Source organism: Populus euphratica, unplaced genomic scaffold (assembly GCF_000495115.2).
Source record: "Populus euphratica unplaced genomic scaffold, PopEup_1.0 scaffold73.1, whole genome shotgun sequence".
In the NCBI taxonomy this organism is placed as follows: Eukaryota; Viridiplantae; Streptophyta; class Magnoliopsida; order Malpighiales; family Salicaceae; genus Populus; species Populus euphratica.
The window spans coordinates 603,418-620,576 of record NW_011499895.1 but is presented as its reverse complement, the minus strand read 5'-3'; the positions used below and the strand labels follow the sequence as shown (position 1 = coordinate 620,576).

At 35.2% G+C, this 17,159-nt stretch overlaps 2 protein-coding genes across 3 annotated transcripts; both read left to right on the top strand.

Moving 5' to 3' along the window:
* The first annotated feature begins 807 nt into the window (after positions 1-807).
* Positions 808-9,449, top strand: UBP23 (ubiquitin-specific protease 23). 2 transcript variants are annotated; one of them, XM_011035113.1, is made up of 11 exons: positions 808-1,341; positions 2,695-2,809; positions 3,854-3,964; positions 4,435-4,607; positions 4,936-5,262; positions 6,095-6,220; positions 6,353-6,931; positions 7,035-7,208; positions 7,292-7,973; positions 8,758-8,848; positions 9,012-9,449. In XM_011035113.1, the coding sequence occupies exons 1-11, from the start codon at positions 1,021-1,023 to the stop codon at positions 9,169-9,171; spliced, it is 2,859 nt and encodes a 952-aa protein (XP_011033415.1). In that variant the 5' UTR covers positions 808-1,020; the 3' UTR covers positions 9,172-9,449. The 2 variants fall into 2 exon arrangements, with proteins under 2 accessions (XP_011033415.1, XP_011033416.1); XM_011035114.1 differs by lacking the exon at positions 9,012-9,449 and adding an exon at positions 8,500-8,603 and having other exon boundaries at positions 8,758-8,847.
* A 3,764-nt stretch (positions 9,450-13,213) lies between these two features.
* LOC105131914 (probable LRR receptor-like serine/threonine-protein kinase At2g24230) lies at positions 13,214-16,660 on the top strand. Its single transcript, XM_011035112.1, has one exon. The coding sequence runs from the start codon at positions 13,867-13,869 to the stop codon at positions 16,429-16,431; it is 2,565 nt and encodes an 854-aa protein (XP_011033414.1). The 5' UTR covers positions 13,214-13,866; the 3' UTR covers positions 16,432-16,660.
* Positions 16,661-17,159: the final 499 nt, after the last annotated feature.

The window sequence follows — 17,159 nt, the reverse complement described above, 5'->3', positions numbered from 1 at the left end:
GTATTGGGATTTACATGTCAGCATACCATTAGCTCTTGAACCCCGCAAGCTCACCGCCTCCACTTGGCATAAGCGAAAGGCTAAAACTATATTCCAGTCCCTTAACTATATAATTTAATTCAATTATGTTTTCATATTTTAAGATTAAACAATAAATATATCACAACACTACCTTTTAATCAATATTTTCCCTTCTTGTAAAGATAAAACAATTACATGATTAAGTTTTTTTCCCCTCATTTAAAGTCTTGTGAAAAGAATTTTCTGTAAAAAAGACAAGCCTTTCTTTATTCAAAAAGACTTCATATATATATATATATATAATTTATTTTAGAGCAGATTTGTTTTTATATTTTAAAAATATTCTAATTTTTATTTAAAATTATCTTTTTATGTTTTTTAATTAATGTGTTAATTTTAAAAATAAATTTTAAAAAATAAAAAATAATATTATTTTATTATATTTTTAGATAAAAATTATATTAAAAACTAACTAATAACAGGATACCACGATACCAGCATGCTCTCAACTATTATTTTTTATTTTTGATGTGCTGATTAAATACAACTGTAAATTAGTAGAGATAGAATATAATCTTTATTAATTATAAATAAACAATAAACAGAATTATGTATATTTTAATCTACAAATTTATTTGCCATCTCTCACAGTGACAACCATTTAATTTTGGTATATATTAAAACATTTAAAAAATTCATATAAATATCAAAATCATCATATTCCAATAAGACATTATCATAAATGAATATATATATATATATATAAAGGGTAAAGATTAAAAAAGGAAAAGAAAAAAGAGAGAGGTCTTAACTCTTATGTAGGGTTTAGTCTCTCTCGCTTCCTAGCAGAAGCCGTAACTAACAGCTTCTTTCCACTCCAATCACCAAACAAAGAAAATCCACCGATCAAGAAGAACCGACCTCTCTCTCTAGAGAATCACCATTCCATAATCATCGATTCGATATTTATAATTTCTATTATTAATTTTTAGCGGCAGCATGGAAGATATATTGATAAGTAGTAGTGAAACGGAGATGAGAATCGAATCGGGTGTGGACATTGAAAACGGATCCAAGTTCGATTCTACTTTGAAACGAAATTCAAGGTTTCAGCTGGCGACTAAACATTACAGTGGTTTCAAGAACAGCACTACTGATTTTAAGATTGAGACCTTAAATCCTGATAATAATTCGAGAAAGAGACCCTTCGGGTTTGACCATCACCATCCGGGTCATTCCGGGAAGAGAGTTGACGGGTCCGATTTTGTCGAAAATGGGCTTGATCCGGAGCTTTGTTTTGGGATCACTTTCAGAAGAATTGTGAGTTTTTATTTACGTAAAGTTAATTAATTTTTTGCTTGTTTTAGGGTTTAATTTAGAGGATTTTTCCATGTGTTTTTAGGCTTTCATTTTTTTAGTTTCCTTTCTGCTGTAAAGCCTGAAAAAACAAACTCTTTGGTCTTTATTTTTAGCTCTGAATATGAACTTAATGGCTTGATTTTTTTAGTATATTTTAAATGTTGAGGATGTTGTTTTGTTGAAGTTATTTCTTTCTTTTTTCATTTTTAGTTCTTAATTTGAAATTATGGTTTCAAATATGAAGGAATTTACTGTCTGTGGAATCTGCTGCTGTGTATTGTTGAATTCTAAATACTAAATTGAAATTAAAAATAAATAAAATAGCTTCAATCAAATAGCATCTTTAACTTTTGAAACACTGAAAATTAAGCTATATATATATATATTTTGGCTTTATTTTTAATTTTTTTAAGTTATCTGTGTTTATTGACTTTTCTTCGTAGCACAATTGTGGCATTCCCCATGCTTTATGGATGCTTTTCAATTTGTTTTTTTGTTGTGCTCATGATTTCTAAAGCTTTTTGTTTTAATTTTGCTAATTGGCTTGATTATAATGTCGGTTTGGCTGGGAAGATGGAACTTAAGATATGGGATCTGCTACAAACTGATTCTTGTTATTTTTATTTTTTATTTTTGAAACTTGTAAATGATATTCTATTTATTTTATTATTTGTTATAGTAATTCTGTTTTATCTAGTTTCAGTGTGCTTTCTACTTGGTGTAATGTCGGTTTGGCTGGGAAGATGGAACTTAAGATATGGGATCTACTGCAAACTGATTCTTGTTATTTTATTTTTTATTTATTTTTGAAACTTGTAAATGATATTCTATTTATTTTGTTTCTACTAGTGGGTATTTTCATATCGACGCTTGGATTTTTTTTTTAATTTTTTTTTCAAATGTTTTTTCTTTCTTGGTTCTTTCCCATTTCTCAATATATTTTAATCTTAGGGGGTAAAATGAAGAAACGATATAATCTGACAAAAACTGTTTTCTTTCCATTTTCCAATTTATGATTGCTCTGTGGTTACCGCCAGGGGTGGCATGTAAGCCATGGCTAAGGGGGGCGCAAAATTTTCCAAAATTCATTATTATCCCTGTAATTTGGTATTATTCATATTGCCTTTGGAAACTCTAATTTAGCCTCTCCATAAAATTATTGTTTTTATTTATTTAAGGTCCCATTATATCTAACTCCCCCACCCCAAAAAAAAAAAAAAAAAACAATTTTACTCTAATTTAGCCTCTAGTTACCACTTTGACGAACTTTAGTTTGCAGCAGCTTAACTTGGTGGATCCATGGATTATTTTTAGGGTGCTGGCCTTGAAAATCTTGGGAACACTTGTTTTCTCAATTCAGTGGTGCAATGTCTCACATACACTGAGCCTTTAGCAGCATATTTGCAAAGTGGAAAGCATCAAAATTCATGTGAGTGATTCTCCTACACTTTCTTTTGAGAAAGCATGATCTATATCACTGGGTGTCTGGTCCTCTATGTGCCTGATAATTTTTTGCTTAATTATGGTTGCCCCCTAGATTTCCTGCTTTAATTTCCTTATCTGGATTGGACTGTTCTTAGTGGTGTTGAAGGTTAATTACCCCTGTCATAGTATTTCATCAACTACTTCATCTTCTTAACTATTTTTCTGTAAAATGGGGGAATAAATTACTTTTTTAACTGGTTGACACCTTTGCTCTGATTGATTTCGTGAAACTGGTTTCACCAGTTTTTAGTAGTTGTATTTTGGTATGTTACTTCACTAGTACCTGCTTTTGACTTGGTGGAAGTTACTAGTTTCTTACATTCTTCTGTTCTGTACGGCCATGAACTATCCTCCTATTGGACTTACCATTTGAACAAAACTAATTGCTTGAGTCTGGAAAATTTGGGGAATGGTTGTTTTCTCTATTCAGTAGTGGTCGGAGATATACTGAGACTTTAGCAGCATACTTGAATAGTGGCAAGAATCAAAATTCATGTGAGCGACTCTCCTACACTTTCTCTCTACAGGCATGCTGTCCATCACTGGCTCTTAGTGCTTCTCAATAATCTATATACTGATTAGTTAACTCCGGGTAAAATATGGTTTCATCATAGTTTTCTTGCATAATTTCTCGGACTGGACTGTTGAATGTATCTGGTGCCGCTGAGGGTCAATTACCGTAAGCTAATAGTTCATTGATTAATTTGTCTTTTCTAACAATCTTTGCATAAATGGGGATTTGTTACTTTGATTTTACCAAGTTTTTCGAAACTGTCAACAACATTTCCTCATGGCTGGTGTGGATTGTTTCCATGGTTTTACCATTTTTTAACACTAATTTTGGTACATGTCTCAAGGGACTGGTTAATTTACTTGATGGTTGTAATCAGTTTCTGATGTCCTTTCACCAATCCTTGTACTTTGTAACTGCTGTAAATGAAGCGGTGCTTTGTTTTTTCTTATTTTTATGGTTGATTTATTTATGAAGGTCATGTAGCTGGATTTTGTGCCTTGTGTGCCATCCAAAAACATGTGAGCCGTGCTCTACAATCAAGTGGGAGGTCACTAGCGCCCAAGGATCTTGTCTCAAATTTGCGCCGTATCCTTCTGATGCTTTATGTACTTTAATTTCATGATTTTTGGTCTATGGTAATTTTTTGTTTTGTTGGCCAAATATGATTATTTTATCCTTGATGGTTATTTATTATCTTGGTGAACTAACGAGGAAAAAAACTATTATGGTCGCTACACCTTATATTACACATTTATGGTCTTTTAGTAATTTTTCCTGTGCTTGACAGCTAGTGTTTTTTTCTTTTGGTACTAAGGAGAAGTTCAAACTTGAGACCTCTGTGAGGGAGAGGGGGTAGATTTTCTTCATTTATAAATTATGGATCTAAAAATACATGTACAAGTATTTTTTTTTGGTTTTTTTAAATAGTTCTACAGCTCTAGAGGGCTTGTGTCATCAATATAGTGACTGATGGAGTCCTCAAATGTTTATACCAGGCAAGGGTTTTGCTTGCTGTTCACATGATTCGGTATTTGTATTTCTTGACCACATATAAGGCATATCTCGGAACTTCCGAAATGCAAGACAGGAGGATGCTCATGAATATATGGTTAATTTGCTGGAATCAATGCATAAATGCTGCTTACCTTCAGGAGTGCCAAGCGAATCCCCTGCTGCTTATGAGACAAGTTTGGTGCACAAAATCTTTGGTGGTAGCCTTTGTAGTCAGGTAAACTTTTATTGTTTTATGGTGGATTCATTGACAATTTTCTGAGGAATGAAGTCCTCTCATGGAAGCTCCGCTGTGAATAAATATGTATTCATGGGTGGGTGGTCAAGATGTTGAATTAGTTCTCAGGGAAGTGATTAGATAGTGATAAATACAGCCATTTAGAAATGGTTTTGCATGGAATTTTTTTGTATTTTGTGATTTGAATATTCCATTATTATTTGCAATCTTTTTCCATTCTCAATAAATGTTCTTTCAGAATAATGCTTTGTTCAAAGTTCTCTTGAATTTCTCAAAACACTAAATGTTTCTCTCAGAATATTTTCAGGTGGAATGCCAACAATGTTCTTACTGCTCCAACAAATTTGATCCATTTTTAGATTTAAGCCTTGAAATAGCCAAAGCAGATACCTTGCCAGCTTTACTTCGGAATTTCACTGCTGCAGAGATGTTAGATGGAGGAGAGAAGCATTATCAATGCCAGCGATGCAAGCAGAAAGTTAAGGCTAAGAAACGGCTTACAGTTCACAAGGCACCACATGTGCTTACAATACATCTAAAACGGTTTCATGCACATGATCCTGGACGGAAGGTTGACAGGAAAGTTATATTTGATCGTTCATTGGACATGAAACCATTTGTCAGTGGTTCCTATGTGAGTATGTGCATTCTTGTTGTAAACTATCATTATACTAGGCTTGATGAAATATCTTTTCTAGCATATTTAAGGTTTCAGGTTCTTAAACCAATTTTAGAATCCAACTTCAAAAATTGTGGCATTTGATAGCATTCCAAATTATGATTTATTCTTCTAGACTTGATCAAATATCTGTTCTAGAATTCTTGAACTTAGAGGAGTTTCAATTGGTAGCATTCCAAATCTTCTGGCTCATTTTTAAATGGTGTAGCCTGTTCCTATTTTTGGCGAGGTGGGGGGGGGGGGGGGGGGGGGGGGGGGGTTGTGTGTGTGTATTGATTTATTTATTTATTTATGTGGTTATGACCGAGATGGTATATGCTTCTCTGAAAGATGTTTTTTGTTTGTAAAATATTAGGCAAGAAAGTTGTTCAAAAAACTAATGAGAGTGTGGAGTTCAAATATTCAATGATTAATGCTCACTAGAGTAGGTGGAAAATATTAGACAGCTGGTTTTTAGGGTGAAAAAAGAATAGTGCTGTTTATCTATTTTCTTTATCCTATGTGTTGCATGGACTTGCTAAACATTTTCTGGATCTCTTTTCTGTGTTAATATTTCTCATTAGTACACCCTTAGTTTGGTGTAAATGAGTTTAAATAGGTAAGCAATAGAATACCAGCGCCAAAAGGTTAATATTGGTTCAAATGGAAGATACTTGGTACTTTGCATCGTTCTTAGCATTGTATGCTAGTAAATGATATTTTTTTTTGTTACTTTTGTTATCTTTGGTCATGTGCTCTTTTTTTTTTTTTTTTTTACATTATTTATTGAGTTCTTTATTCTCGGCAGGAGGGGGATTTAAAGTACAGTCTATATGGTGTTCTGGTACATTATGGTCACAATACCCACTCTGGTCATTATGTCTGTTTTGTTCGGACATCAAGTGGTATTTGGCACCTCCTCAATGACAATCAGGTATGGTGGACATACGAAGTCAATATTAGAAAATCTGTTGCATGTAGAGCTGCAAGCTAGATGCAATTTTTTTCATATTACTGGTTTCTGTGATCAGATCATTTATGAGTTTTGGCTATCTTGATCGAACAGGTTCGTCAAGTTAGTGAGAAGGCTGTTTTAGATCAGAAGGCTTATATGCTGTTCTACGTTCGTGATAGAAAAACTATTGTTTCAAGAAAACCTGTTGATGTTGTTCAAAAAGAAAGTATGAAAGCAACCTTTGGCAATAACTTTGCAGATCTGGTCGCCAAGCAATTCTCGAAGGAATGTGTGGGTGGTGGTTTGATTGGGAATAGATTGGAGGCTACTGACTCTCTTGCTGCTATGAATAAAAAAGATGCATCAAGTGTTGTTACATCCGAGATCCATCCAAAAGATGCATCATTTCAGCAAAGCAATAGGCAAACAGTGCTGAAAGTGGATTCTTCTTTAGAAACTTTAAGTGCACCATTGTCAACAGACCCATCAAAATTGGCAAATTCTCAGCTTAGAGAATGCTTGCCACCTTCAACTGCATCTCTGAACAGCAATAATGTTGCTCCTAAACTTGAAAATGCTTCTATTATTACTGAGGCCAAAACCAGTGACTGTAAGGAGCCATCTAGCAGTGGCAGCGGCCCCCCAAGTTCTGCTATTGATGAACTTGTCACAAGGCAGACCTCACAAAAGGTAAATAGATGTTTCATGCCCAGCGTGAGTCTGTCCCCTTGTTCCCTTACTTGGGTGGCATTTTCACTTTGTTTCTGACTCGTGAATTCATTGATCAATCCAGACTAATGTTGACCAAAATGTGGGGGTTTCAAACCAAGCTCCTTCTGAGGATTCTTGTGGTAAAACAGTGAGTGAGGTTCCAAGATTGGCTCCATCCGAGGGATCTACTGAAAAGGCATTTGATAAATCAAACACTGTGAAATCACCTAATAAGCCAGGCTGTGAAAGTGATCAGGTGATTACATATATGCATTCCTTTGGATGCTTACAGCTTACATCATTGTTTGGCCAGGTTTTGATTTATTTCTCTATTCTCAGGGTGGGGATGTCCCCATTGAGAGTGCTGCTTGGAAAACACCTAGTGATAAGGCTGGTGAAGGTGGGCAATATATTGTACAGCAGTTGGTTGAGGGTTTAATCCCAGCAGCATCTGTCCCATCTGTCATTCAAAATGAATGTTTGCAGAGCAAAGCTCCTGATTGCTTACCCAAAAAGAAATTAAAGAACAAGCTTCTCAAGCGTAGGATGCATCTTGGCACAAACTTATTCAAGGTGTCCTTAGGCCTTCGAAAGAGGAAAAAGCACATAGAGAGCAACTGCCACGCTTCGAAGACCAATAATCTTATTAAAGAAAACTTGCTGGAGCAGCTGGAGAATGATGGTTTTTCATCAGAATTGGGGTCATCTACATCCAAAATCTCATCTACAGTTTTATTGGCATCAATGAATTCTTCGAGGAAGATGGCTAAATCTGGTTCAAGAAAGGGAGATAATTTAAGAAACTGCAGTGATATGGGTGTGGTGGATTTAGAATCTGTGGAGAGAATTAGTCCAAGCAGTGCAGTGCTTGCAATGTATGAACAGAGACAAAAGATCTCTATCTCTATCTCTGAAGTAAACCAAGGAGATCCAAGAGAACCTGACTGCTCAGAAAATAGGAAAAGATATGCATCACAGAACAGGATGATGGGGGTAATTACTGGGGGTGTGGAGGAGACTGGTGAGCACTGTTCTGAAACTCTATTCCGACCATCTATGGCATATCATTTTCAGCAATTGAGCATGCACTCTTGTTATCCAATAGTTTGCTTTATGCACTTAGTCATTGCTTTTTGGATTGTTTTCTTTTCTTTTTTTGCACCCGCACCCTTTATCATGGTGGAACAAATCTGGAAATCTAGATAAATTCTCATTTTTTCTTCGTAGTGGAGATCTCTATAATGGGCCTATCAATTATTGGATTCAATCCCCCCCTTTAGCTTTTCCCACTCTTGGGTGCCTGGTCTTTTAAGGAGGGCTGATGTCTCATGAAGCCATTGGCAGGTGCCTCCATGCATAAAAGTAATCTGCCCAGGTTCGTGCCTTCAGTGGGGTGGGACATTTTTTTCGCTTTAGTGCTGAGGCTATATAAAAAAATGCTTAATTCTGAAGAAACTTGTGAAGGACTCATGTTCGTAGGTTTATGATTATAATCCCTTGAATGGAAATTCATGCGATTGAGACTTGAAAGTTTGCTTTTGTGGCAGGGGCCAGAAAGCTAGACTGTAGCTCTTGCTTAGACATATTTCCACCTCTTAGCTCAAACACAGACAGTCAGTCATCTTTTCTCCGCTGACTAACTCCTTACAAAGTAAAGTCACATCAAACTATACAGGAGAGCATGAGATCTATTTGGATGCAGTCAGGACTAAATTCTTGATTGGAAATTGAACTCACAGTTTGACTTGCTGAATTTCTTTCTTTCTTTCTTTCTTTCTTTTTTTGCCTTGTTTTGTTTATCACAGGTGCACCTTGGGATGGAATAGAGTTGCGACCTCAGATTGTGGAATCCAATAGGGTGGAAAATCTCAGCACTGGTTATGTAGCAGACGAGTGGTGAGTTTGGATTCCATCATTGACTCTCCCTTTTCGGAATGAAAAGAAAAATAATATAATCCTTGCAGAAGGGATAGTTGCCAGACTGATTAGTTTTGCTTATTGGACCTGCTTTCTGTAATTTTAATCTTGTTCTGCATGGTGCAACTTCTATTTTACTCAGGGACGAAGAATATGACCGGGGTAAGAGAAAGAAGCCAAGGCAATCTATGCATAACATTGACGGGCCAAACCTTTTCCAAGCATTCGCTACGAAGAAAACCCAAGTTAAGAAGGCCAAGATAGACCGATCTAGGTCTGGAAACCAGCCCTTCAGGATATGAAGCAATCTATATGACTTTCGCTTGTGGGATCATAATTTGTCGACATGCTGTTACATTCTATGTAGCAATTGTTGCTCTTGTTCGGCCTGAATTGCCTTAGCGGCCTAACGTCAGATCTATGATGTTTACCAATTTTGTTCTCTTTCCTATTTTTTGATGTTTACTGAGGGAGTGACTTTAGTTATCCACAAAGCCTTGGATGACTGATCTTAAAAAAAGCTTAAAAATGTGTTAGAATGGTTCTGTTAATAAGAGAACATTGTTTGTGGCGTATAAAACTGATGAGTCTAGGATGATGGTGCAACTATACAAGACAGTGATGACCTTGAATGTGTAAATTTATTTTTTTAAGATTATTTTAATATACTAATGTTAAATTTTAAAAAATAAAAAAATATTATTTTAATACATTTTCAAAAAATATTTTAAAATTGAATATAAAGTATTATTATTATTATTATTATTTATATTTTTAGACAAATTAAAGTAATACTCTATTTCTGGACAGCCCTATAGGATTTGGGATTTATTTCATTTCTTGTTTTCTTTTCCTTTTCTAGTTTTCTCTCAATAGAAAATTAAAAAGTATGTTTATTTACTGAGAGCAAAAGAGAACGTCTTTTCTTTATTTGAAAGAAAAAGGAGTAAAGAGAAACCGTGAATAACCTCTATAATATGCCTTTCAATCTCAGTATAAATCTATTTTTATTGATTAAAAAAATATTATATTTGAGCATGAAATTTCAGTCAGTTTGTTTTTTAACTATCTTTTCAAAATCAAAGTATTACTCTCTGTGTAAGCAACCCAACCCGACCCATGTTGTTAATAATGATATGAACTTATTTTACTAGAGTGCTTGCAGGCAGCGATGATTGGTACCACAGCCAGTTTCATGTCTGGCTATGAACTTATTTCATATCATCATCATCATCACTGGCCAGCGGAACTACATCATCATCATCATCATCATCACTGGCCAGCGGAAGAACACTTCATTTCCACTATTCTGATGCACCTCCATCATCCACACCGAGTGCATTTGCTATGGGAATCATCAGGCATGCCTATGAGATAGTTTATCTTTGTGTTTTTATATTATTTTGATGCAGATCACAAACAACTAGTAGGTATAAATACCCCAGAACCCTTATGTATAGGTATGTCTGTGTCTCCTGTAATGATAGTAAAATAATAAGCAATCAGAAAAGGATAATAATTTTAAAGGGAAGGGTGTCCCTATGGTGCATGAAACTCCAATATATGCCACATAAAGGTATTTATTTATTTATTAATTTGGGAAATTTGATGAACCCTTTGTTTAAAGAAAAAAAAGTTTGCTGGCGTTGGAATAATTAACAATGTCTGTTGATTTTTGCTGCTCTTCATCCTCAATCAATTTAAGATTTTCTTCTTTCTTTTTCTATTCTTCCATGCCTCTAAGTTATTTTTATTTAAAAATATATTAAAATAATAATTTTTAAAATTTTTAATTGATTGTATTAATATATTAAAACGATTTAAAAACACTAAAAAATATTAATTTAAAAAAAAATTACAAAAGCTCTTCCCAACGAGAGTGTAATACCCTTCCAAACTGTATTTTACCTTTGTTACAAGAGAGGGCAGTTCAGACTTGTGATTAATCCTACTTATGTGTTATAATTAGTGTGAATACATGCATGGCAATGATTAATCAAGAAGCCATAATTAATATATTATTCATCCACAATCCAACAATCACTCCAAGAACACAGAAGGATTGTGGGGGCCTAAACCATCTCTACGTTCATACCGGCCCCAAATGAAATCGACTTGAACTTTGTACTCATGGTGTACAATTGGATTTTTTGTTTTTTTTTATTTACGTGGGGTGTACAATTGGATTTTGTTAATACTAATGTCTGGAGATGGCCCACCAGCTTTATGGTCCAAATTGTTGTTTTTTTAATTTAATGTTCTCATTCTCTAATGGGCAGTCCAATCATTTCGTTTTTTTATACTATATAGTATATAGAAGAAGATAATCAAGTCATTAATTAATGACATTCAACTTTACATTACAATTTTGTTCTTGGTCCCAAATCTTCAATCTTGGCCGACAAAATCCCGTGAAGGAAATGGCCAACAGGAAATGACCGGTTGGATTAAGCAGTTTGTCCGAACATGTGTATGAATGGCTGCTTTGAAACGCGTTTCAAACCATATTTTTTTGAAATATTGGTTATTTTAATTAGTTTTTTATATTTTTAAATTGTTTAAATATGTTAATATCAATAATATTTTTTTATATATTCAAACCATAATTTTTGAAATATTGGTTATTTTAATTAGTTTTTTATATTTTAAAATTGTTTAGATATACTAATATCAATAATATTTTTTTAAAAAATATATAATTTTAATTTATTTTTAAATAAAAAAACATTTTCAAAATCAACAACTAACGTCCATTTTCAATCATGCTTGCCCAGATGAGGATTTGTAAGTGGGCAGAACAGTAGTGATAAGTACGAGATGTTACCAAAAGACAGGAGGAGTTTGCTAGCTGTTAGTGTTCTGTGATCGCTACAGTGGGCATTAAGGATCTTATGCTGTATAGAGTTCATACTAAAAACCAACACCTCTACGTAATTACCCATTTCTTATTTTTAAAATGATTGTCTATTCAATAAATTTTTATTTTTAATGGAAGGTGTTTAATATTATTATAATAATATTTAAAAAATATATTTTTTTATAAATATATTAAAATAATATTTTTAAAACATTTATGTAAATTAAAACTGATTAAAGTATGAGTTCAAATGCTTTAATCATGACTTTTTCAAATAATAGAAGTATCATTTTATTAGCCGTCATTAATAATGATAGGCAGGGATGTAAAAGTCTATTTTATATCAGTTTTTAGAAAACAATTTAAAATAATTAATTTTAAACAAATAATTCTAAATTTTTTTTAACAACATTTCAAACTGTTACCAAACACTATATATAATTAAAACATATTTAAATCATATTAGAAGATCTAAAGCTAAAACGATCTCTTTACAAGAAATATATACACATTACTTCATCTGGTTTAATTCATAAAATCTATAATGAAATATATCCAACCAACAATCTTTGCCTTATAACACAATCTTCATGCCTCATCGACGCAAGAAAACAACTTGCATTTATTTAGAACTTCAAAGCACTTCCCCAATCAGGAAGTTAGCTGCCAAACTCTCCTCCCTCCCAAGAACTTCTGTCTCCTTCATTTATTTTTCTCCACTTTCTTTTGTGAGCTAAAAAGTCTTATGAAATATCATTCTTCCTTTATTTTATTTTTTCACCCTAAACCCTACTTCCCAACTTATAAAAAAATTAATAAAAAGTTGAAAATACAAGAGAAAAAAAAAAATTAAAAGTTTCCACTACTCAAAGTAGTGCAACCTTTAGCTAAATTGTGGTATAAAGTAGTACTAAAAAAATCACAAAGGTCACATTACTTCTAGGTGCAACCTTTATTTTTATTTTTATTTTTTTGTATTTTGAAAAGTTGTATTATTACAAGTAACACCACCTTTTATTTATTTTTTTAATATGTAGATTACATCATTTCTAGTAATGTAACCCATTGAAGTTTTGATAGGTTACTTTGCTAGAAATAATTAAAACAATCCAACCATGTTATTTTTTGGATTTTATTTGGAAATTATATTTTACAAATTGGCTATTTTAAAGTGAAAAAACAAACTCTAATTTTTGCTAAATAGATGTGTTACTAAATTCTTATAAGAAAATATGAAAATAAACTCTACTTTGTTCTTATTAAATTATATATCCATCTCACTAGAGACATTGCATTAGAGTAAAAAAAAAAAGAGGGGAAGAAAAAGTTTTTTTTTTGGCCCCTCCCTTTAAACCACAATTAAGAAAAAGGAGCCCTAAGTAATCAGTTATAAGTATAAAGAAGAACCACCATTGAAGAGGAATCATTGAACACACCGACCCAGCACCATGGATCATAAATTCACCAAACCATGTTGATAATTTATATTTATTTCTTATCGATTTCCTCCACATTTATGAACCCCAACTCCTGTCCGCTTTTACTGTCATTTCTGTTCCCAATATGACTCCTGTCACTGTGTTTCTAGGTTACACCATAAGAAATAAAAATAAATACAACTACTCCTCTGTTTATAAAAAAACATCCAGCAAAAAGTCTCGAGCTTTTTCTTGCTCCTCTACACCCAGCAAAGACAAAAGTGCTTCTTCACTTGGTTCTTTGTTTGTTTTGCTGGCTTTGCCTTTCTCCTGCAAAACCAGACAAGGTATGCTCACATTCTCCTTTTAAACTCCATAACCTTTATAATTCTCGGATACCTTTTGTTACCTCTGTAGTAGCTATCCATTGTTTTGGTCTTTCTGAGTCCTTTTTTTGGCCCTTTCTGTGCGCTATTACACAATCACCACAGGCTTTTAGTTCTGTGGTTTTGGAGAGTTTTTAGCCCAAGTTTTTATCTTAGAACGCCCCATAACACTCTGTTTAGTGGTGTTTAATGGAGTGGAATGAGCCTGATAGGATGAATTAAGATGGAGTCAGAAGCATGAATGTTATTGTGGTGGTTTTGTTTTGAAGCACTAGAGAGGCTGAGTTGTTTTCGGGGTTTTGGTTCAAGTTTGGGAGTTTTAGCCTTTGATTCCAAATGGAATTTAGTTTCCTTCGCTCAATATTGATTCTCTCACTGTTCTTCAAGCCTTTGGCTTGTCAACAACCCAATACTGATGGGTTCTTTATCTCTGAGTTTTTGAAGAACACGGGCCTAACTTCTTCTCCACTGTACAACTCTTCTGCCTCCGTTTGTTCATGGCGAGGTGTGTTCTGTGATGCCAAAAAAGAACACGTTCTTGAGTTTCTGGCTTCTGGTTTAGGCCTTTCTGGCTCTATTCCTGATACCACCATCGGTAAACTGAGCAAGCTTCAGACTTTGGATCTTAGCAACAACAAAATCACATCTTTGCCTTCGGACTTGTGGAGTTTAGGCTCTCTCAAGGTCCTCAATCTATCTTCAAATCAGATTTCTGGGCCCCTGCCCAGCAACATTGGCAATTTTGGTGCGCTTCAAACAATTGATCTATCAAGCAACAATTTTTCTGGTGAAATCCCTGCAGCAATAAGCTCCCTTGGTGGTTTGAGGTTTCTTAAACTTGACAGAAATGGGTTTGAAGGAAGCATTCCATCGGCAATTCTGAGTTGCCAGTCACTGTACTTTATTGATCTTTCAATGAATAAGCTGGATGGGTCCTTACCCGATGGTTTTGCTGCCGCCTTCCCGAAGCTCAAAACCTTAAACCTTGCAGGAAATGTGATTCAAGGCCGGGACTCGGATTTCTCATTAATGAAATCCATCACTAACCTTAACATTTCGGGGAATTCGTTTCAGGGTTCAGTTATAGGTGTGTTTCAGGAGCTGCTGGAGGTGATGGACCTGAGCAAAAACCAGTTTCAAGGTCACATTTCTCAGGTACATTTCAATTCTACCTACAATTGGTCTCGTCTGGTTTATTTGGACTTGTCAGAGAATCAGCTTAGTGGAGAGATTTTTGAAGATTTCACTCAGGCCCCGAATCTCAAATACCTTAATCTTGCATTCAATAGATTTACTAAAGAGGAGTTCCCGCGAATTGATATGCTTTCGGAATTAGAGTATCTCAATTTGTCTAAAACTAGTCTCACAGGTCACATTCCAAGTGAAATCGCACAATTGAATAGTCTGCACACAATTGATCTTTCTCAAAATCATCTCAGTGGCCAAATTCCTCTGTTAACCATCAAAAACCTTCAAGTTCTTGATGTGTCGCATAACAATTTGAGTGGAGAGATCCCAGTGTCCCTCTTGCAAAAACTCCCACGGATGGAGAGCTACAATTTCTCTTACAACAATTTAACCCTTTGTGGCTCAGAATTTTCCCGTGAAACCTTCCAAACACACTTCCATGGATCATTAGACAGCTGCCCAATTGCTGCAAACCCAGGCCTTTTTAAAAGAAAAGTCACCAACCACAAGGGACTAAAGCTTGCTCTGGGTTTAGCCCTTTCCTTGGTCTTCTTGCTTGCCGGACTGCTTTTTCTCGCCTTTGGTTGTAGAAGGAAACCCAAAATGTGGGAAGTGAAGCAAACCTCGTACAAGGAAGAGCAAAATATTTCAGGCCCCTTTTCCTTCCAGACTGATTCCACAACGTGGGTTGCTGATGTTAAGCAGGCAAATTCAGTCCCGGTGGTGATTTTTGAGAAGCCATTGTTGAATATCACATTTGCAGACCTCTTGTCTGCTACTTCAAATTTTGATAGGGGAACCCTTTTGGCTGAAGGGAAATTTGGGCCTGTTTATAGGGGATTTCTACCTGGAGGAATTCATGTAGCCGTGAAAGTGTTGGTCCATGGATCCACGTTGACAGACCAAGAAGCTGCCAGAGAACTTGAGTACCTTGGTCGAATTAAGCACCCCAATCTTGTTCCATTGACTGGCTACTGCTTAGCTGGGGATCAAAGAATTGCCATATATGATTACATGGAGAATGGGAACTTGCAAAATTTGCTCCATGACTTGCCACTTGGGATTCAGATGACCGAAGATTGGAGCAGAGAGACATGGGAAGAAGATGACAATAATGGAATTCAAAATGTTGGTTCTGAAGGGTTATTAACAACCTGGAGATTCCGACACAAAATTGCACTTGGCACTGCTCGTGCATTGTCATTTCTTCATCATGGTTGCTCACCTCCAATTATTCATAGAGATGTCAAAGCTAGTAGTGTTTATCTAGATTATAACTTGGAACCAAGATTATCTGATTTTGGCCTGGCCAGGGTCTTGGACAACTGTTTAGATGAGGAGATTACTCGTGGCTCACCTGGTTATGTTCCCCCAGAGTTTACTGATCCAGACTATTACAGCCCTACTCCAAAATCTGATGTATATTGCTTCGGGGTTGTTTTATTTGAGCTAATTACTAGAAAAAAGCCAATTGGAGATGATTATCCTGGAGAGAAAAACTCAACGTTAGTTAGTTGGGTTAGAGGATTGGTAAGGAAGAGCCAAGGGTCCAGAGCAATTGATCCGAAAATCCGCAATACTGGACCAGAACGGGAAATGGAGGAGGCCCTCAAGATTGGATATCTGTGCACAGCTGACCTCCCCTCAAAGCGACCAAGCATGCAACAGATAGTTGGACTTCTCAAAGACATTGAACCAGCAACTCATCAATGAAGAAGTCGAAGTTGGTTCCTTGTTTTTTTTAACTTGCCTTCTACTTTTATTTGTGTTTTTTTTTTTTTTTTTTTGAGCAGCCATTGGGAATGGGAAGGATTGTATAGTAGTCCTCAAAAATCTGTTCAGAGCTTTTGATGTTTTCTCTTTCCCTTTGTTGATGGCATAAAATTTAATTTATACAAGAGAGCTTGTTCCCATAAAGTTAATTCTTCTTCCAAGTTGCAGATGTCCGACCATAGCATTTATTTGATTCTTTTTCTGGTGAGTAAATAGCAGAACACATGCAAAGCCTTTTAATTTGCTACATCAGTGAGATGTAGTTCAAGTCGAGAAAGGAGATTAATCACTGCCTTTTCATTATTGAAGCAAAAGTCTGTTGAACTAGCTTTGTTAGCACTTGTTGTGTTGGCCTTTTCACGCCTCACCCTGAGGCACTTACTTCTGGCTTCTGCTGATGCAGATTTGATGGCCCTCGGCAGTTAGTTGGGTGCACAAGAAGAGCGATCCATACTGTAAAATGGATTGATGAAACCATGGACCACTGTTGAAACCTTAACGGCTCATGGGTTCTCCGTGGTTATGCATATAGGAAAAGAAAACGTTAGACGTGCTTTGCAAGTAACAGTACAGTGTAACTGGTCTCCCGCTTGACTATGCTACAGGCCATCCTGAGAGTAGAGACCAGCGCCATAGACTTACAGGGGACACAGATCAGAGAGATTAAT